General features: G+C 38.7%; 2 protein-coding genes across 4 annotated transcripts; one reads left to right on the top strand and one right to left on the bottom strand.

Annotated features, from left to right (window-relative positions):
• Positions 1-760: 760 nt before the first annotated feature.
• pkia (cAMP-dependent protein kinase inhibitor alpha) lies at positions 761-7,226 on the bottom strand. Of its 2 annotated transcripts, none has more exons than XM_042510683.1 (3): positions 7,144-7,226; positions 4,417-4,620; positions 761-2,600 (listed from the first exon to the last, which is right to left on the bottom strand). In XM_042510683.1, the coding sequence occupies exons 2-3, from the start codon at positions 4,565-4,567 to the stop codon at positions 2,524-2,526; spliced, it is 228 nt and encodes a 75-aa protein (XP_042366617.1). In that variant the 5' UTR covers positions 4,568-4,620; positions 7,144-7,226; the 3' UTR covers positions 761-2,523. The 2 variants fall into 2 exon arrangements, with proteins under 2 accessions (XP_042366617.1, XP_042366618.1); XM_042510684.1 differs by having other exon boundaries at positions 4,417-4,594; positions 7,144-7,200.
• A 1,886-nt stretch (positions 7,227-9,112) lies between these two features.
• On the top strand, positions 9,113-18,880 carry zc2hc1a (zinc finger, C2HC-type containing 1A). 2 transcript variants are annotated; one of them, XM_042510680.1, is made up of 10 exons: positions 9,114-9,196; positions 10,153-10,226; positions 12,035-12,151; positions 12,369-12,395; positions 13,720-13,861; positions 14,384-14,523; positions 15,742-15,847; positions 16,013-16,088; positions 16,673-16,771; positions 17,105-18,880. In XM_042510680.1, the coding sequence occupies exons 1-10, from the start codon at positions 9,178-9,180 to the stop codon at positions 17,238-17,240; spliced, it is 936 nt and encodes a 311-aa protein (XP_042366614.1). In that variant the 5' UTR covers positions 9,114-9,177; the 3' UTR covers positions 17,241-18,880. The 2 variants fall into 2 exon arrangements, with proteins under 2 accessions (XP_042366616.1, XP_042366614.1); XM_042510682.1 differs by lacking the exon at positions 12,369-12,395 and having other exon boundaries at positions 9,113-9,196.
• Positions 18,881-21,581: the final 2,701 nt, after the last annotated feature.

The raw sequence follows: 21,581 nt of genomic DNA, 5'->3' as shown, positions 1-21,581 counted from the left end.
TTTGTATAGAATGATATTTTTATGGTGAATAAGTCCAACAGCAGGTGTGAAAGAAACATAGAAAGGGAAACACATCAGTCAGTATTAGCCTCAGTACTGACTGCTCTTTTAGTTCAAAAAGAACATTTTGTCAGGTTTTGAATCCAGCTATCTATTGTATCTCAGATAAAAACATCACAAGGCCTACATTAAGACTCTATTATAACATTTTCATGTTTTGTTATGCCTTGTCTGCATCCAAATCAGCAGTTATTTATTACTGCAAGCTTTCATAACATTACTTGATTGCATTGCTCTGTTTATATTTGTGAAAGCCTTTGTAGTGTGATTTTAAGAAGTGTTAAATAGAAAAGATAATTAACTTCTGCACAACAAGTCTGAAATCAGTGTTTAATACTTAACATAGGCCTAATTTTGTATTACATTGGTCTGTATTTTAAGGGCCCCAATTCCATTAAATGGACCAATAATGTATCTATCCTATCACAGAGAATTTAAGGCCCAATTTAGGGCATCAAAATGTCAAAATTGACCACCAATATGGTTTTTCTGTGGCTAAATAATAGGGTCTAAAGTTTCCCACTAGAGGGAGACAATTACCATGATTACTCTGGCAACTCGTCTGTGGATTGGACAACTTACCGAACAAGAATTCATCTTGACTCTATCACGTTTTTTCACTGATGAGATTTAATTACACATCAAAACTTACACACCAACAAAATCAAATTTGAGGACATTATACAATAAAGTCTGTGTCAACGCAGTGGCATTATTCATGAATGAACAATATGAAAAACACAACATGATCATGGGTGCTCTGGGTCACCTACAGTGCAACAGTACTGGTCAATAAATCACACTCTACCTGACTCAAAGTGCAATGTAATTCTCTTGTCCTGTAAATACAATGTAAAAATTCCCCTCAAACAAGTCATTCAGTTTCTTAAAATTTCATAAAACTAGCCAAGAAAAACAAGTGATACCATCTTCGGATGATAATCACAAAAAAGTCAAGATAGAAACTTTCAGAGTGCATATGTACATATCTGATTTACACAACAGAAAAAAAGGCAGTGTGTCATAGCTACAGTAATAGTATTGGGAGGGGCGGTTCTCTCTGAGAATGAAAGGTTGACTGACGGGAGAAACAAGAAATGCAAAATTCAAAAGTAGTCTGTCCAGTCACAACACTAATCTCAATTAACTAATGTAATACATCAAATAACACAAAGTACTTGAGTGCAATCAGTGTTGAACTTTTCACATCCCCAGCAACAAATAAATTCTTGATCTCACCATCTACCTTTATCCAACACACACATCCTGACACACACACACACACATTCACAGTCACACACTGGGATATGCAAAACTGCAGTGTGTTGATCTTACCAGGACACAATAATATGGACATTATTGTACATAGAAAAGTTTACACCATCACCATCCCATATTACAAAACTGAAAACTTCTCCATAGACCAGCCACAGACTGTGAGAGAGATGATTAATGAGTATTTCCAAATTTAATTCCAAATCTGTTAGCAACCTCATGAATGACTGCAATATCTCACCATGAATATTTGAACAGTTAACAGCAAAACTGCATACAAAGTTACAAAATGTTCATATAATAAATCAAAGTTGGGGAAATCATACGCAAGTTGCTTTACTAAATATCAGACAATAATTCCCCACGTGTATGTAAAGATCTAGAATAAAAGCTTTACAATATTGTGAATATAAAAAAAGAATCTAAAATGATGTTCAGGGCACTATCTAGTGCATACTGGCAGCATCTGTGAGGCCTGGCAGTGTGCACAAAGAGGGCTAGTGAGTATTTGGGAGGTTTTGGGTCAGTGTGCAGGAGAGCAAGAAACAGGGAAGCCAGCCAATGAAATAGAACAGAGTTGCTCTTTCTTTAGCTTTTTGCCTTGATCATGTTGACAGAGTAAAAAAATTAATGCAATATTAAAAGTGCCAGATTGCAACATTGTTTACCTACATTTCTTTCAAATTGAGTCCGTCACACCTGACGTAGATAAACAAACAAACAAACGAAGAGGAAGTATGCGATCACTGTCCTCAGTTCCCTGGAAGTCTTTCAGTCACATCACTGGTGATTGATTCAAGGCGTGGAGGGAAGGGAGTGGCAACACTTAAGCCTGCTCCAAAAACCTTGAATGACCACTTTTCCCTTATTTCCTTTCCTCTCAGGACCACCGAGAGTCAAACAGGGCTGGTTTTGGTTGTTGATGTGACGCTGCGCTCACCATACATCACATCCAATCTCATATCAGCAGCCATAAAGGAAAGGCAGCAAGGAAAGGAGGCCTTTTAAGGAAATTGGAACACACCCAAGTGCAGAAGGGAGCTGTGGTTGCCATAGCGACGGTGATGGTGGGACAGTGGCAGAGGAAGATTTTGCTGTGTCTGTTCACAGTCATTGGATGCGGCAGGCCTTGCAGTCAGGGATCAGGTAGGAGGGAGGAAGTGGTTATTTGAGTTCACAAATGTTAGTTTAGCTGCCCTCAGCTTGAGTCTCCTCTTCTTTAGCTGGACAGTCCTGGCTTTTCTCTGGGTTTTCTCCCTCATCTCCTGACAGACAGAGAGAGAAGCATAAGTTAGTACTACTGAAATCAGTGATGTGAATGGGGTTTAGTTGAATCAGCAAGTTAACAAGGTAGAGCTTATTGTCAAAGAAAAGGCTAAGGGAACTTTTACAAGACTCAGCAACTAGGATCTAGGACAACATGGTATATATTGTGTGCTTTGCAGATAAGGCAAATGACAAGTCTGATCAGTCAAAACAAACTATCAGTCTTGACCAGTGGGACCCTGCCAGCCAGCGTAAGAGTTTGGGAACGCCCAGGACAGCCCCAGATTCAGCACCATGGACAGCGGTCATGACAGATCTATGCAATTGTTGCTCATTTTAAAAGTTGAAGCGCTAGAAATAAGGTGTCTCCTACATCACTATAAAGTTCATTCTCAGTGTATGTACACTGGATGTTCCCAATGTCCACATCACACTTGCACACTGAGCTTCCAAACTAGCTGTAATGTCACATTTAAAGGACCAGTGTGCAGGAATTAGGGGATATACTGGTAGAAATGGAATATAATATGATAAGTATGTTTTTTTTAGTTTAGAATCACCTGAAACAAGAATCAGTGCTTAGAATGAGCTGTTTATATCGACATAAGAGCGAGTCCTCGTCCATGGAGTCTGTCTGCCATGTTGCAGTGCCATGTTTCTACAGTAGCCCGAAATGGACAAACCAAACAATGGCTCTAGATAAGACCATTGGCATTTTCCTTTCAGCCACCTTGGTAAGCATTTCCTTCAAGAGAGGCCAAACAGTGTCAGAAATACAATAGTTTTTAAGATAAAACTGCTTTATTTGTTGTTTTTACAACTTTAAATCACCGGGTCTGTATATTTTGAAGAGGAAGAGACCTCTGTGGATAATTTATCTTGGTTGAAAAACATCCTGAACATCTGGATCTTAAGTTATCAGTGAAAAAAGGGGCGCACACATAAACAGATGGTGGGCTGTGAGGAGCCGAAGAGCTTCAGAAACAATGATTTGTAATGTGAAACTGCTGAGTTCAGTGTTCAGTGTAGTCCATTTGTTTCGTTGAGGAAAAGGCTTCTGTGGGTAATTTGGCTCCCTGGTAAAAACCAAGGTGAGCATGGAGAACTGATCCCCCTTGAGAAGACCAGTGTTAAAACAAACATCCAAGGCCAAACATCCAACTTTCATTTTTCACAGTGCTTTTTCTACCTTGGTGGTGAATAAAATCATTGTTGTATTCATACAATACAAATTATTGATTCACTATAAATAAAATCATATATGATGATACTTGAAGATTGGCACTCCCTGGTGGTGGTTTTAAAAAATGACACTGCACTGTACACTCCACACACACGTCATACTTTAATAGATGCAATTGAAGTACATTACAAACCTCATGCAATTACAACATACAGTAAGTTAATTATTCTTCTGATTTACACTGTATTATTCCAAGTTGGTGACTCTGGTCCCTACTTAATTGTTTCTTATAGTGCCCATGAAAATATGAGTCACAATGTCTGTCTCGCTTGTGCATATTGCTGATCATTCTGCTTCTTTTTCTCTCTCTATAGCCAAATTTCTTCTATTCCCAATGTCCCCTTATTGCCATTTTCCATCCATCCACCAGATGCTCTCAGACTTTCCCTCCTTTCCCTGTCACCTGACTGCTCCACCCATCTGCACACCTGCTTCCACTTCCCTCATCTACCCTGCAGAAGCCTTCCCTGCCACAACCTCACCTGCATCTCATTCGCTCTGAAGTCACCTCCTACATAAACCCCTCTATTTCCTTTACTGTCCTGTCAGATCACCACAGAGGTGTTTCTCACCTGACTTGTTGATGTTGAGCTGTGCCAGACTCTGTGACAGGTCAGTGGGTCCTTCCACCCCAGGGGCTGCTGGGATATCATGGATGGCGTTCCTGCGGCCAGACCGCCGAGAGGCGATGAAGTCCTCATAGGTCGCCTCCACATCCGTCATCGCTAACACACCTCACCATAGCAGGGCCTGGCACACACAGCAGCACAGGTAGGCTAAACGTGGACACACAAATCAGCACATGCTACATTTGAAAGAAAACTACTATAATGCTTCAAATTTAGTGCAGTTTGCTGTACGCAAGTATGCACAATGGATGCATCTGCAGTTTATGTTGACATGGAGACATGGAGTGTGTTACCCATGCACTCATACAATACATCCCTCCCTCCCATTACTTTATGACCTAATCCCTGATTAATCTATTTTAATCTCAGTCGAGGGCACAGGCGACACCGGTGACACACGGGGGACAAATTCTGCAGAGAGAATACTGGGCAGTGGGATGAAAACAACAAATGAGGGTGCTCTTTAACTGATGCAAAACAGCAACCAAAAACACACAATTAAAGGGGTAATTATGGCACAAGGGAGGACAGTACTGTATTCAAATGTCATCCCACTCGGAATAAACATGGAGCATGATTGGTTGAAGCTGTGTTGCCACAGAGATTTAGGTCAAAGCCCTCTGTTGACATTCCAACACTCTGTATCAATTTGTCTGGGTGAGGCTGCAGGTTCAGGCTTCCCTGCCCTTTTTTCACTAATTAAAATCCATCAGCCTGAGATTTTTTTTCAACTTTACCAATCAATTTTTAATCCATGCACTTACAAGAGTACAAACTAAAATATTTTCTGAGACTACATATCCCCCTGGTAATTCAAATGATAGTCTGTTTTTACTCCAGTCTAAATATTGAATTTTTAACTTATTTTCAAAAAATGACCTTAGCTCCCACATCCATTTGTGGCTATTTCCAGAGCCGAACAGGCTTGTGATTGACCGTGGCTATTTTTGGATGCCTCCTATGTCATCATCTGAGCCTGCTCCCACTCAGCTGTCATTCTCAAAATGGTGTCAAGACGGGCAAGACCCAACAGATGTTGTCTGTACAATTGTCAGTCCCAACATGTAGAAGCGGGAGAGACAGGGTGACTGCTTTTCAGCATAAAAACAGAGAATTAAAATATCATCTCAGAGGCAAATGGTCTGTATTGCTGATTTATGCATAAAGATCTGCAAGATACAGACTTCATGTGACAAGATCTTTTGCAAATAAATTGATATTCTTCAGTGTTGAAGGCTTATACCGAAATCTAAGTGGAGAAAGTCCACTCAGCTCTAAGCATATAATGCAAACAATCATTTTAGATTTGTGTGTATAACATAATGTCCAAATTTTTAGATTCAAGCTTAATGCTTCCTGACAAAGTCTGAATTTTGATTGATTATTATCATGACTAATTCATTAGGTTCATTTGTTACTGATTGTGGATGTACATGTTTGTATTTGTAGCTAGAAGTGACAGAACATTCATGTGTCCTATATGCTCACACTCTATAAAATATTAATTGACAGTTTACATAATTTAGTCACGCCATTGCACCCATGAAGCAGTACATAAGCAGTTCAGCAGTGTGTGTGCGTGTGTGTGTGTGTGTGTGCGCGCGTGCGTGCATGTGTGCGCGTGTGTGCGTGTGTGAGTATGTGTGTGTTTGAGCGATTATGTATCCTGTCCTTGCAGAGGCATGCTCCTTCTGTCCTCACAGCTTTGCTCCCAAGTGGTAACCACAGAGCTCAGCTGGCCTGAACAACAATATATCAAGCATAGACGCCAAACAAATGTTTCCAAATCAAATTGGTAAATAATACAGCAGGCCACTGTGCTCTGACCTCTCTTGCACTGACAAAAAAAGTGAAAAATAACTAAACTTGGCTTCTCCGGCTCCGCAACCATTTGATTTGCTATGCTGCCAAACAGAAAATTAACAGTGAGAGTGACAGTGATGACGGGAGTGCAGGAATGGAGTCCCACAAACTTATGCCAGTGTTATTCTAGGTGGCCTGATCATAACTGGGAATGATGCCCAGCACACTCTTTCACACATGTACTCCTGCACAACCCTTTAGAAAAGCAATACAATTCTTTGCTATAGTATATGCAATATAATGAGAACTTTCAAAGTATTTTACTGTTATAACTATAGCATCCTATTAAATCCTATAGGCTAGACTATAGGATTATGACAGATTAGTTAAATACTGTATTAAATGTCCTTGTCATGACTCTATATGAGCTGCCATTCGTCCACTGAAACCCTGCATTAGAGAAGGATTTAAATAACTGATGTCTTCCAACATTTGTCAGCTACTAAGGGCTAAGTGGAGGCGCTGCAATGCATCAAGTAGCCTATAGTCGTTCGCAATTTGGTCCTCTAATTGCATTGTTTCCACAGTAAAGAAAAAACCTTTAGGCTACATAAAGACATGCTATTAATGGTACAGGAAGATCGACACGCTCAATCGGTTTTCAAATAATAAATCAACAGCCATGTCTTTATCTGATGACAAAGACTCCCATAGCGCTCAGTCAGTAAGCAGCCCTCACGTTACACATTAAATTACGATGCCAGACACGCACGCTCTATTCCTACTATTATTATTAATTTATGTTATTGTTATTATCATTGTTATTGTTATTGGGTATTATTTTTAAAAGCGTTATTGATAGCGTACCTGTTTGCGTTAACGGGCTTCCTTATATTCGCAGGTTCAATCACATCAGCATGAAAGCCACTCGGTGTTCCCCGTTACGCTCATGAAAGAGGATTTACAAACGTCAAACCAGTGGCAGAAAACAACTATTTCCGGGTAAGATTTCAAAATAAAGCACTTTTGTAGTACAGTCCTATGTGTAGCAGACCGGGGTGAAATGTATTTATGTAATTATGATTAATAAGATTAATACTTGCATCAATTTAACATATTTTACCTATTGGTAAGGAGCTGTACTTTATGTATCAGACTAGGAGGGTGGTTAGGGAGTGACTTTATTTTTCTAAGGTCTATAACCCTCCCTCCACCATAAACAACCATACTGCACAGTTCCTGGATATGATAAATATTGTGATTTTGGATTTTTTTTTTTTTTTTAAGAAAACATGCTTTTTAGACCAACGTGTGGATTTCGGGGTTCTGAGGGTGTTAAAAATACACACAAAATTATGATAATTTAAAGTTGAATGTAACTCCTTAAGCCAAAATAAATCTCCCTCCCCGTGTGTAAAAAATTACATGAATTGCCACCAACTTTTTGCACCACCCTTTACCCTCGAGGTTATAATGAACAGTCCTTAAAAACAAAACAATCAATGGTAATATAATGGGCCTACATATGTCAACGTGAAAGCCAGAAACAATCAATTTCTTATTAGTAAATTGCATAATAATGTTAAACAAGAGGTCTAGAGGAGGCTGGGAATGTTCTTATTCAGATGAACCCCTAACAATTTTCAAAGACCCAAAAGGTCGGATGACGGATGAACAAACAGGGCAGTTATTGTGTGTGTGTGTGTGTGTGTGTGTGTGTGTGTGTGTGTGTGTGTGAGAGAGAGAGAGAGAGATCACAGATTCAGTCAGTGTGAGAACACTGATCTTGTTGTGATGAAGGCACAGAGGCTATAGCCATTCAATAACACGTTTGCTGTGGTCTCATAGCATCTGGCTGTGAATTAGTCCATTCAGATGACACATGTGCTCAATATGCCAAACTGGGAACTTCCGAGTGCTCTGGGCAAGTGTTTGAGCCAACAAATGCAATAAGGGATACACTAGTGTTACTGTTTGGGAGCTATGATCACAGTCATGTTTAAATGAGGCTTTATTTAACAGACTGTAATGTATTGTATAGTGGAGAAAGTGTATGTTGTGTATGTTAACTGATATATACATGATATATATATATATATCAGTTATATATATATATATATATATATATATATATATATATATATGTGTGTTGTGTGTGTGTGTGTGTATATACACAAGACACTGGGGATTGTGAGATTTCAGTAGAATGAGGAAAGGCTCCTCGTGTGATATCAAAATTGCAAAGTGCTTGGTTTTCTTCAATGCCATATTTAGAAATAACGATGGGAACCGGAGAACAAGGGCTGGCTTGCCTCGCCTTACCACTGCTCAATGTGCTGCACGCTGTACGTGCAGTATCATCCAATGAAATTCTCGGATGTTAGCACGTCAAGCGGCAGAGACAAACCAGTTGCTATTGGAAGCCAAAGATCAGTAATGTCAAGATAGTTAATTCCAAGCCTATAAAAACCAGTGTCTGTTAAATCTGGGTGATGTCGCGTGATAACAAGAGCCTACAAACTGATTATTAAATCATAACATGGTTATTTACAATTGTATTTAGATGACACGTACATGAAACAATATTATGAGCAAAGCCTCGTTATATTACACGCTTAATATAAGACAAACTACATTGCGTATATTCGAGAGAAACCTTTTAAGCAAAATGTGAAGTTTTAAAAACGCTATCAGTGACTTATAAAGACCCTATGTATATATTGCTCCATTCCATATGTGTTGTGTTTTTTTCTTGTGAAACAATGTTGACAATCTTGCCAATTTGGGACAATGTCTTCCGTATTTTAACGAAGTCGGAAGTGGGCTGCGGTGACTCCTCTCATTTAACTGGAGACTTTTGGTCGTCGATAACAACAGCAGCATCAGACAAGAGATAACCTAATGATGGAAGAATTTGAAGGTGAGAGAATTGCTGTCTAGATGTTTATTTAAACCGTTTTGTGGTAAAGTCGAGCTCGCAACCTCGCCTATTATATCCCCTCGTATTTGCGGATTCATGTATGCTTTAGTTGACCGTTTTTTGCTAGCGACCTCTTTTTTGTGTGGGATTTAGCCTTAGTAAGGCTAGGTAACGTCAGGGCCAAAGATGAAGCTAGCTGCTGGCTGTCCCTGAATGGGTGTGATCCCTGCGTTAGCCACAGGAGCTACCCACTGTTAGCATGGTGCTATTTAATGAATCCTCACACGATTAAAGCTACTGCACGGAACCGTTTAATGTTGATAACGGATTTGAATGGTACCTGCCGTTTTACCGACGACACGAATATTTAAACGACGTATTTGAATGTAAACGTTACATCTAGTTTTTTAAGGATTTGGAAACTAGTAGTAGAATTAGTCAAGGCAATAATATATGACATTGTGGTTGGTTCACAGCGGCAACAACAATGCCCCAACCAGAGTTTATATAAGCGGAAGTAAGCATTTAACTGCCTTGTATTAAATGCAAATCCAGTGTTTTTCTATATCTGATCATTTGATCAGGTAGTCAAAGTAGGCTATACAGTGGTTCATTTCTGTTAAACCTACTGATGAAAGGAGAGATGACCCAAAAAATAGCAAGAAATTAGTACAAGTACAAGAATATTGTTCGAAAATTAGTGAAACAAAGAAAGCTAAAAGATTGATTTAAAAATATTCAGACTGTAATATGATGTAACTATGTTACTTAATATTGTTTTTCTCTAGCTTTACTCTTTTATCCCCTAGTTTTTAAAAATCCTTTTTAAATCTGCAGATCCTTAGGGTTCAACTGTTTAGATACTTGTGAAAAGCATCTGAAAGCAGCACAAGAAAAGTGATGTTGCTCCAGGTTTCAAAGGGTTAATCTCCTAATTCATTTTTTTCTTCTTGCAGATGGCGAAGCTCCTCCTGCTGAGGATCTGACTCAGTGCAACACCTGTAAAAGATTTTTCTTCCCAAAAGTTCTGGTAAAAAAAATTTTGTTTTTGTTTTTAAAAAAAGCACTCTATGATCATTTTTAACAGTCTTTAATAGTTTCAAGTTCAAGTGTCAAGTCTTTCATTTATATAGAACTTTAAAAAAACAAAACAGACCTTGCACTAAAGTGCTTACCACAGACAGACATATCAGAGTAAATATGAAGTCAACAAGATTAAAGTAAAACAAATTTAAACTAAATTTTAATACAAGAAATGATAAAATAGAGAAACGGGTCAAATACAATTAAAAGGCAGATAACAGAAATTGGTCTTAAGGTGCATTATATAAGCATCAACAGACTCAGCCTTTTCTCATGACCTCTGGCAGGTTATTTTAGAGCTGCTATAGAAAAAGCCCTGTCCCCAGCTTTTCTTTTCCTCAAATGGGGCACAGTCAACATGCCCGGAGGGTGGACCTGAGCGGCCAGGTGCTGCTGTAAGGGTAAGGAGCTCTGACGTATATGTAGGGGCGAGACCATGGAGAGATTTTTATACATTTAGATGAATTTTGACCCTGAAATTTACAGTGATGTATTTTCTCTGACTTTGTTAAATACCATGCAATAGTGTTTTGAACTAGTTGTAAACAGGAGATGGCAGCCTGAAAACATGCCAAGATAGATAGTTATAGTAGTCTAGCGTGGTTAAATTGGTGCATGAATTATTTTTTTCTAGATCACTGGGTAATAGGAAATGCCTTATTTTGAAGATGGTTCAGAGTTGTAAGAAGCTGGACCTAACAATGTAATTAACCTGCCCGTTAAAATTCAGACCTCCATCAAATACAATGAAAGGGAAGGTTCATTTTAAAGATGATGCACTATATACGGTGCATCTAAAACTTAATGCACCTTTTTGCCGAAATGATCAATTTATTGAGTTAAGTATCGATGCACAAGACATGCTGGAGTTGCTGTGGCTGCAATATTTTCCAGTTATTTTCAGCTGACAAAATATCAGCTGTTCAGATGTGGTGTTGGCTACAATCCAAATAGCCAGTGGGGGCCTGTGAGGAGCTCTTTACAGAGAGGGTCTAAACAAAGAACATAAGCTTTTTTGTTAAAGCAAAGTTGCAAGATTTAAGACTACATGATTCAAAATCCTGCTTGCTGTAGAGCTGTGCAGATCGTAGATAATGGTTGCTTTTAACGGAATTGTTACCAAGGAGTAAAGCTGAAAAACAAATGCTGGACTGTACACCTGAAACTATTTTAAAGGTGTCACTTTTAACAATGAGACTCATGCACTATGGGAACGACTTAAACCATTTCATATAACTGACTTATTGTAGAAAGTATATTGTACGTGTTATTGTCTATTTATTAGTTTTATGCACATAAAGACAATTATGATGCACATTTTATAACCCCCACTGTATTTGCTATCAAAACTATTATGTCTTATTATATACTGAAGGTTAATGAGACCAAAACATGAGACGGATGGGTTTTATCAAAGACACAAATGATTCAATATGATTTTGCATTGTTTCCCAGTAATGCCAATACACAAATGTGTGCACTTACACAAGCACTGAGCCTCATTAGTTTACAATGGCTACATTAATGCATTATGCAGTTTGTATTTATGTAGGGGTGTGTGCTTGTCTGTAGGACGTTTGAACAAACCGGATGCAACATTGAGTAGATTATTGTATCATTTATGTTACACAAACAATTTTGTAGTTTGTACCTAGATTTTATTTGAAATAGTTTTTTTTGCAAGGTATTTGTGAAGTGTCTCCTAAACACGTTGAAACCGATTCATTTTGTGTTTCTTTTGTTCCATCTTTACAGGAGAAGCATGCTAAAATCTGCCTTAAGTCATCAGCCAAAAGGAGGAGGGTTTTTGACTCCAGTCGACAGAGAGCTGAGGGCACAGACCTTCCCACGCTCAAACCCTTGAAACCAAAGGTAAGACTTCACCTCAGGAGATGGATGGAGAGTCCAACTCAGGAATTCCTAAAGAGTTTGATTTGACTTTTAATAGGGGAAAAAAATACTGCTTAATGTTGTGCATCTCAGCCCGGAAACCCGTTCTGAAAATTACCATACAAACACAATGACAACAGTATTTTGAACATGTGAAATTAAGCCTGAATAAATTTGGGCACTTTCAATTGTATTTCAGTCACAAAGTTCATCTTCTTCTGGGAAAGTAAGTTGATTTTTCTTTCTTTGTTTTGTCCCCTTTTCCTGTGTATGAGTTTTAGTGGCACTTTAATTCGCTGAAGCCCGAAAATGCATTCCCTCACTGTTTCTGGCTTTACAAATACTGGTTTCTTTGCTTTGAATCATTGGTTTAGATAGCTTGTAGGTCTATCAACTCATGCTTGGGATGGCATTAGTTTAAAAAACACAATCTATGTTATATTTCTTACCTTTGCACAATCTACAGCTGACAATATTGAAATGTAGCCCATTAGTTTTTCCATTTCTAATAATTTCTCTGTCGACAGTCTGACCTTCTTGAGCTGCACTAATACTTTTGAACCTGTCTTTGAAAACTCACCTTACAACTACAGCTCTTTGTTTATGGCACAACCTTCATTGAGGTTGTTATGAAGTCTTAAGGTCACTCGGAGTAAACAACACTTGTTAATCCTTGTGCCCAGTTCGAAGTTTGTTACCTGTACGTTGTTGAGATGTCAATTCAAAAAAAAAAAAAAAGCAACATATGTATAATTTCTTGGCTTCAACTAACTGCTGCACACTCACTCTGCTCTCTCACTGGAATAACCATATTCTCACTTTTGTGGCAGAACAGTTGTAATATAATTTTCTCCGGAATTTAATCATTTAATATAATTTTCTCCGTATGACATCATTGGCAATTTGGAAGTCTTTATTCAGAACCAAAAATATTGAGTTGTCAGAATTTAAAATTATGTAGAAATGAGTAACGTAGTCAAAGTATTGAGAAATGAGGGACATGCTGTAACAGTAAATGGTTGGAGGGAATAAAGGAAACTTTGCTTCAGTTCTCTCGAAATCATTCGCGTTTGTCAGACAAACGTGTGCAATGAGCTTGAAGGCTGTAACTGTTAAGGAAGAAGTAGGAAGTCAGCTGCGTTAGCATGTTTCCACAGAAGCAGCTCAGAGGACGCTCTGCGAACTACTTCTGTCACAGATCATCAGCTCTAGAAGACTGCCACGATGGAGATCAAAGGATTTTTACATGTCGAGGTTAAATAGAAAAGTTGTTAATTTAATTTGAAAGATGCATTCAGCAAACCCACAACTTGAATTATAGAAAGGCATCAGAGAGATAAATAAGAATATAATCATCAAGTTTTGGTCATGAGAACATTACAGATTACTTCCTGGTGTCTCAGTAACATTTCATAAGTCAGCACATACTGTGTCACCACAGTTGATGTAGTTTATCATGATAGCAGCAACAGCGATCTAAGGTTGTGGTAATTAAATAAAACTAAACGGCAGGCTGGTGTAATAGTGGATCTCATCTATGTCGCCTCCAGGCAGAACCCCCTAAGAAGCCATCCAACTGGCGCAAAAAACATGAGGACTTCATCGCTACCATCCGAGCCGCCAAGGCCCTCACTCAGGTCATGAAGGATGGGGGGCCCTTACCCCCACCTCCTCCTCCTACTTATGACCCAGGTAACACCGAAGAGTCAAATTAAGCAAGAAACTGAAGAATGACAGTAAAAACTTTTACTGTAACTGTTAACTGTTTGAAATTGTTGAGAAAAAAACAACTGACTACCAGGGCTCGTGATTCATTAATAATTATTTAATAATTCAGGGTTCCCACAGTCATGGAAAACATGGAAAAGTCATGGAATTGTGTTCTGTGTAATGAAATTATATTATCACAGTAACCTTTGTGGATATCTTTCCACTTAATGTAACATAATGACTAATTTATTACCTGTAGATGTTGACATAACCTAACTTTAATATGATGTTTTGAGAGGCAAGAAAAATAATGTGTCGATGTGATTTCCATGTAGGGTCATGAACCTCAAACTCAAAACATTACGGACAGACTCTAAATATTGGCTGTAAATGCATTTGCCTTTGAATATGGAATCCTAAATGAAAATGCAACTGCCCCTGTTGCTGTTATATGCTGTTTTACACAATAACAGGTATATTTCTCGCCACCTGTTTAATCTCTAGACTATATCCAGTGCCCTTACTGTCAGCGGAGGTTCAATGAGGGTGCAGCTGACAGACACATCAAGTTCTGCCAGGAGCAGGCTGCTCGTATGCCCAAGGGCAAGTCTGGGGATGCCAAAAAGCCTCCTGGTCGCACACAGGTACACATATGCAGACACTGCACTGCTGACTGTATACAAACGAATAGACATTGTGTGTTTTAATTTGGAAAAAATCATTTTACTTGAGATGACTGAAGTTGAGTTTTCTAAATTTGGATGGTGTCTGTATATAACCGTAGACTGTATATACAGATGGATGACATGACAGCTCCCCAAGAACAAAGTAAAAACAAAACATCTCAGTTGCCGGTGGCTGGCTGCAGTATAGGTCATAAACCCTGCCCCCTCCACTAAATTTGGTTTGTCACCAGCACAAGATGACATATCCGGATATTTTAGCTTAATTTTTGTACAGTGGGTGGAAGTAGGAAGTGGAGACATGTTGTCCATTTTTATTTACAGTCTTTGTTTATAACATACAACATTAACATCCCATTGTCAGTCTGATCAATCATAGATCAATTAAACATGCAACATTTGTAGCATAACAAAAACAGTTGTGATACACTGAGTGCATGCACACACAGGCGAGTTGTTGCCTACAGCTTTCTTCTAATTATGAGTACAGCTTTGTATTTATAATGAAAGGAGTGTGTAGATAGCTACACTCCGCCCAAACACTCAGCCAGGCAAATCTCAATGCTATGCTATTGCCAATTCTTTCTAATTAAGAAGAGTTGTTTGAGAATTCATAATAATTCCTCATCCGTTATTACCGTGGTGAGACACCCACTTTGCAGCAGGCGTGGAATTACTAGTCACTTAGCAACAGCTATGGCACGCTGGGGAGTTAATTTGGAGGCCAATAAAAACAGCAGGGCTTCCTAACCATTTTGGTTTAAGAGCTCTGCTTTTTCTCTCATAATGAGAAAACCGTGGCCATTGATCATTATGTCACTGAGATTTCCCAGTGTGCCATGGTGAGGTAAATTTTCTTCATCACAACAGTTTAACACATTTTGTTGCCTGTTTGCAAAGCCAAATAATCACACATATTTGCATATTTGAAGGTGGCACACTACATAACAACCTCCAAGCACACCCGATTTATGGTTACATCTACAGTATGGTCTAGGAGACCACAGTATAGTGATACATGACCTACTTGTCCAACCCCCATGTCTCCAAGTACAGTAAATATGGTAATGCTTTGCATTCCATTAACTCCATGGTTAATGATTTCTGTTAATGTATGTACTCATTTATTTCGCATTGCCTCGCTCCCTCTCTATCTCTCTCTCTCTGTTTCTGTCTCAGTGCAAGCCTCCTGCTTCCATAAAGAAGGCCAACTCTCCTGCTGTGTCAACCATCCCGTCAGCCTCCTCTCGTTTACCCCAGAGGTCAGGCCTCGGACAGCCCACTGGTAAGGGCACAAATGCTCTTATATTGCATCACAAGTTGTTGTGTGCACGCCTGCCAGTTCTGTGTATCTTTGATTTTTTTTTTTAAATGACTCAGGTTTGGCAAAGATAATTGCAAATGTCCATGTGTAAGTCTTTGATTTGTTTTCTTTTCTCTTTTGCTCCAGGGATCCCATCTAGTAAGGTCCCCTCTGCAGGTTCAGTGAGGAGCAATCCCTCAGGCCTCACAAGCCCTCCATCAGGGTCAGTGCTCTCTCTCACACACACACACACATATACACACACACAAACAACACCACCACACTGTAATACATTGTTCTTCACTTATTTTATAATATATTAATGGCTATGGAGTACTTTTATCTTTTACTGGGCAGAGTAGATCATCTATTTGAGTTTGAAGCACTTTGCTGCAAATGCATGATATTGAGCAAAGTTTACATTTCTTAAGTCACAAGCTCAATTATGATTTAATAATTACATTTTAAAGTAATACTTTACTTGGTATACTAATACCATACATCATTAGAACATTCCATATTGATGAAGCATCCTTACACCATTTAATGCTTATATTCATTGGCAGCTACTTTTTTTCTGTTGTTGACAAGTGCATTGATTTGAAAATATTATTAACACTATACCTTTCTAAATGAATCCTGTCATTAAGCAAAAAGTTTACTTCTGTGTATATTAGGTCATTGGCTGCGCAAATGTAAATTTCGAACCTGTTAATTGCCATTTTTAACTGCCATCTGTCTTTGCTAGCACGATTGGTTTACATTTTACACATAACGGCCTTTCTCCTCTGATGTTTTTCCTCTCAGTGTGGGAATTAAGCCCCGAGCCATGAGCTATGGTTCTGTGAGGAACACTCAATCTGGAACAGCACTCAACAAGAAGAAAGTAGACACCTACATATCTAGGTGAGCCTGTTCTCTAACATTTTTAATCAAAAAGGGTAGTAAGAGAAGTAATGAGTAAATGCATAATACTGTCACCATACAGTCTTGCTAAATTATCCTGACCTCTTGTGGTCTGGAAGTGTATTGCATACAGTCTCATTGGTTACCATTCATTAATGTGTTTCTCATTCGGTTACTGAATAGGGCCCTAGAGTATGTTAAAATCCCTACATTATTGAAACCCTTAATCATCTGTGATCCACAGTATCACCAACCCTGCACTAAAATACTAAAGAGCTGAATGTACTTAATTTCTAACCATGGGTGGTTGGTCATCTTTGTTGAATTTCCTAGAAATGACGTCGATGGCGGTAATGATGTCGGCAATGGTGGGATGAAGAGCAAGTTCTGTCATGCATGTGGGACCAAGTACCCCGTTGAGTCCGCCAAGTTCTGCTGCGAGTGTGGGGTCAGGAGGATGTGTATCTAAGGCAGGTCAGATGAGGGAGAAGGACATATTGGGGATGCACCGGTACTCAAACTAGCAACAGAGTTTCGCCAAAAGCTAATCCATCTGCATTTTACACTTGGGGTCTAATTTCACGGCAGTAAAGTGGTGTAATCAGCAGACAATACCATGATGCTGTATTTTATTTAATAGTTGCTGTTTAGTCTTTTTGCAATTTGCTGGTCCAGTCCGCTATTATCACGTTTTAAAGTCCTGCTGTAGAGTATCGATATCTGAGTAGCATACATTCTTCTTTTTTCACAATATAAATATTCCAACCATTATCTATAGTAACATTTACTATGATTACTAAGACTGGAGGCTGATGGATCTCAGTAGTGAACTGATATGGTGCGTGAACCAGCAGTCACCCTCCTTTGTAGACGCAAATGTTATTGCCGTGAAAATAGAGACCATAGAGGGTTTTAGAATTTGGAATTAGAGGAAAAAAGATTTCCAATTAAACTTTTTTTTGGTCATAGGACTCATAAGTAATGTGGTCTGAGTCTGAATTATAATAACAACCTAATTTTATTGATGCTGGATGATATCAAAGAGTTTAGCTTCCTGTAGGGTAAGGTAGAAGCTATTGGTGCATCCTTACACGAGAGTAGAGAAGAGATGTGAAACAGAGTAGATAAAAGTGAAGAGGTGGGTTGTAAAAATGTGAACAAGGAGGTAAATGACAAGAGTTGGATGACTCACTGAAGGTGGGAGTGATTGCCCCATAATCTCAATCCCCAGTCAACCGTGATCTGAAATCCATTCCTAAATCCTGTTTGCCTCTGCTTCCTCACAAACCGAATATGTTCCTATTGAAGTGCAATATGATTGACTACTGAAGAAAACAATGTGGTTTTCTAAAAGAAGAGTGTTGTAATTTTGGAAAGATATCCCCTTGTTTTGACAGGGACCAGTCCAAAAATGAACTCGCTGTTAAAGGTCAGTGCTCCCTTTAAGGTCACTTTACAGGCAAAGATCCAGCTAACTTAATGTTACCACCATAGGCCTGGGATTTTATAAACAAATGTAGCATTTGCTCAGACCCTTTTATTCACCCTTATTTTATACGATGTAATTATTTATTTTCTTATTCCCTTTTATTTTACTGAAATGAACAATTACTGCATCTTTTTTGTTAATACTCTACCGAATTAAAATGTGCTTTTCTTTGGATTTGTATGAAACCTAAATGCACCTGGATGTGTTGCAATTGCTTTTTCCTCGACAGTGTTTCTATTTAATCAGTATTCAGTGCATTTAAGATATTTAACAGTCAAAAATACGGTAACACTACAGACAATTTAAATGCTCTGTACGGGTATGGTTGATCTCTCTAGGTTCATTTAACGGACACTAGTTATGACCCCACAAAGTTCATTTACAGCTGGGACACTATAGAGGGAAAGGCCTCTACTTGAGGTACATAGTTAATGTTCATTAATTGCCACAATTTTAAACAGCGATTAGTATGATAAGAACTATGATATGAACTTCAAGTCCTTTTAGAAGTCAGGCATGTGTTGCAAATTTCAGTAATTTATTGCGACAGCTGTTAGCCTGGATACGGTTGTGCACTCGATGGCATGTATATCCACCATTAATAAATTTCTATGAAGACAGCTGTGATGGAGTTGTGAGTGTCATTTGAAGAGAGGAGGAAGTACACAACATTAGTGTTGAAATGTTTTAGGTGATTTAAGGTGATAAAAGTAAAGTAACACGTAGCCTTTACTTTGTTTTCAATATAAATATATTTGGAATACATGTGTTATGGGTCATATACAATATTAGTTGCAACATTTTACATACAGAAATTAGCTGCACGATAATGCATTATGTATGGTCCCAGACGAAATAGCTGCTGGGTTGAAGGCTGCATGCTTATGCTCTTATTTTTAATTGCGCTTCCATGCTGGTGATAGCTGTGCCCTGAGGCATTATGTTTTTGGGTTGTCCGTCCCGTTCTCATGAGCACGGCATCTCCAGAACAACATTACGGAATTTCCTCAAATTTGGCACAAATTTTCACTCGGTCTCAACAGTGAACCGATTTGAATTTGGTGGTCAATGGTCAAGGTCCCTGTGACCTTATGTTCCCTGTCTTTCTTGTGAATGAAATATCTCAAGAACGCCTTGAGGGAATTTTCTCAAATTTGACACAAGTATCCACTCAATAATGAACTGATTGGATTTTGATGGTCAAAGGTCACTGTGACCTAAAAAAAAACATGTTTTGACCATAGTTCAACAGTTCATATGCCAATCATGAGAAAATTTCACATAAACATCTTCACTGTGACATTTTTATGTTCCGCCGCCATTATTAAGCGTCATAACTCAGGAACAGAAGATAAGACATTTGGTCAGACACTGAATTGGTGACATTAATTTTGAATGTCCATCTTGAAACTGTGCTAAATGTCATCATATTCTGTTTGCTGTGTGTAAAGCTGTGTGTGTGTGTGTGTGTCAGTGTGAAGCATCCACATTTTAGAATTTGTAGCTTCTTTGCATCAACATTTATATATAAAGTGTTGTCTACGGTCATGGCTTCATACAAGTCTGCTACTTTTACAATGTTTACAACTGTGAGGTGGTAATTCCAGTTTTTTATTTTCTGCATTTCTGGCACACAAAGCAACCAATGGTCTATTCAAAAATAATGTAAAACAACAGATGTGGCAGTTGAGCAATTTTGCTCCCCAAACTACAGTACAGTCCTGATGGGACTTTTAGACAGAAAAAAAAACCCAAACAAAAAATGCAGCAGGCACCATTAATCAAAGCACCAACTGAATGTGACAGGAAAGCTGTATCCCAGAACACTGTTAGGTGTGTGTGAACTGAGCCCAGCCATCTGTGGAAGAATGAGCTTTTAAAATATCAGTCACACTCAATGATTAATCAACATAATGTCATTTTAAGGAGCATACCATTGCCTTGACACAGCCTTAAACAACTCCCCAGACAAAAAAATAACAGAGGAGCTTTAGATAATCAAGATAACAGAGATGTGCCAGGGCTAGTCATTTGAATCCAAAGTGAAAGCAAAACTGTTTGAGCACCTTAATATTTCCTGCTCATGCTTGAGCTGTCATTGCTAAATGCAAGTACGTTATAACATATTCTTTACAATCTAATTGTAAAAAAAAACTGCTTATTTTTCCAGCTTTAAATCTCATAGTTTCCCTACCCCTTTAGCCAACTAAGAGCTTCTTGTTGCTGGGCATTGTGTACCCTTTGCTGAGTCTGTAAGGCATTCTACATGGTCGTGGGTGGTGTATGCAGTGCGCAGTTGGCCCTAAGGGGCAGTGTGCGAGAGTCCATGATGTTGGACGGCCTTGGAACTTTCCAGTTGGCTTAATAGCTTCTGTCTGTGTAGCTTGTGTAACTTATCTGAAGAGTCAGTAGTCATTCATACAAAACCGCTGCAAGAGATATATACATGTATTTGACAGGATAGCTTAAATGAAGTAGAAGCTTCCTCTTGCACAATCAAACAGAAGACTGTGTAGCAAAGAAAAACAAGCAGGACGTGCAAGTTTTTTGGCTTCACTAGGAGCTTGGGCTTGGTCCCGGGTCACTGATAGTCTTCTGGATGCATGTGGTCATGGCGGAGAGGATTGCCTCAGTTTTGCAAAGTCTGTTAGTCCACCTCTGTCTTTTTCCATGCTCATCTCTTTTTTGTCTTGTAACCATCTTCAGTTTTCCCGTCTAGTTGATAAAAGCCAACACAGAAACACAATATGCTTATTAGTGTTATTCTGTTTATGAGTATATAGTGAAACAAGGCTCACTCCACAGTCTGAGACCAAAAGTCTGACCTCTGAAAACCATGACTGTAATCACAGAATACTGTCCTGCTTCCGCCGTGTATGGGGCTTGATCAAAGTACAATATGTTTGTTTAAACGCAAGCCGCAGCCTTAAAAGAGTTCAAAAACAACCATGTTACAGTGTGAGCCAATATTTTAAACTTGTACTGGTTTGGTCTGGTGAGGCCTGAGGCTCTGGCTTTGCTCTGCTGTATGACTCAGACTTTAGAGTCTGAAGAATTTGATTGTGATCCACCACTCATCAAGATTAAGAACAGAGTGACTAAACATTGATTCAGGGGTAAAGAGGGTGTGGTTCCCCACAATAAAGCAAAATACTCATTAGACTCCAACTTGTTTATCTGTACTATATGTAACTGGGCAAACAGATACAAATTAATTTGTAAACAGTCACTTCTGAATTCTGATAAAATCATCCAAATGCAAACTTTTAAAGATTACAAAGTCCAGATAACCAGCGCTCTAAATGTGACTGCAAACAACAG

The sequence above is a fragment of the Plectropomus leopardus genome, chromosome 21 (genome assembly GCF_008729295.1).
Source record: "Plectropomus leopardus isolate mb chromosome 21, YSFRI_Pleo_2.0, whole genome shotgun sequence".
NCBI lineage: Eukaryota > Metazoa > Chordata > Actinopteri > Perciformes > Serranidae > Plectropomus > Plectropomus leopardus.
This window is presented reverse-complemented; position numbering and strand designations above follow the sequence as displayed.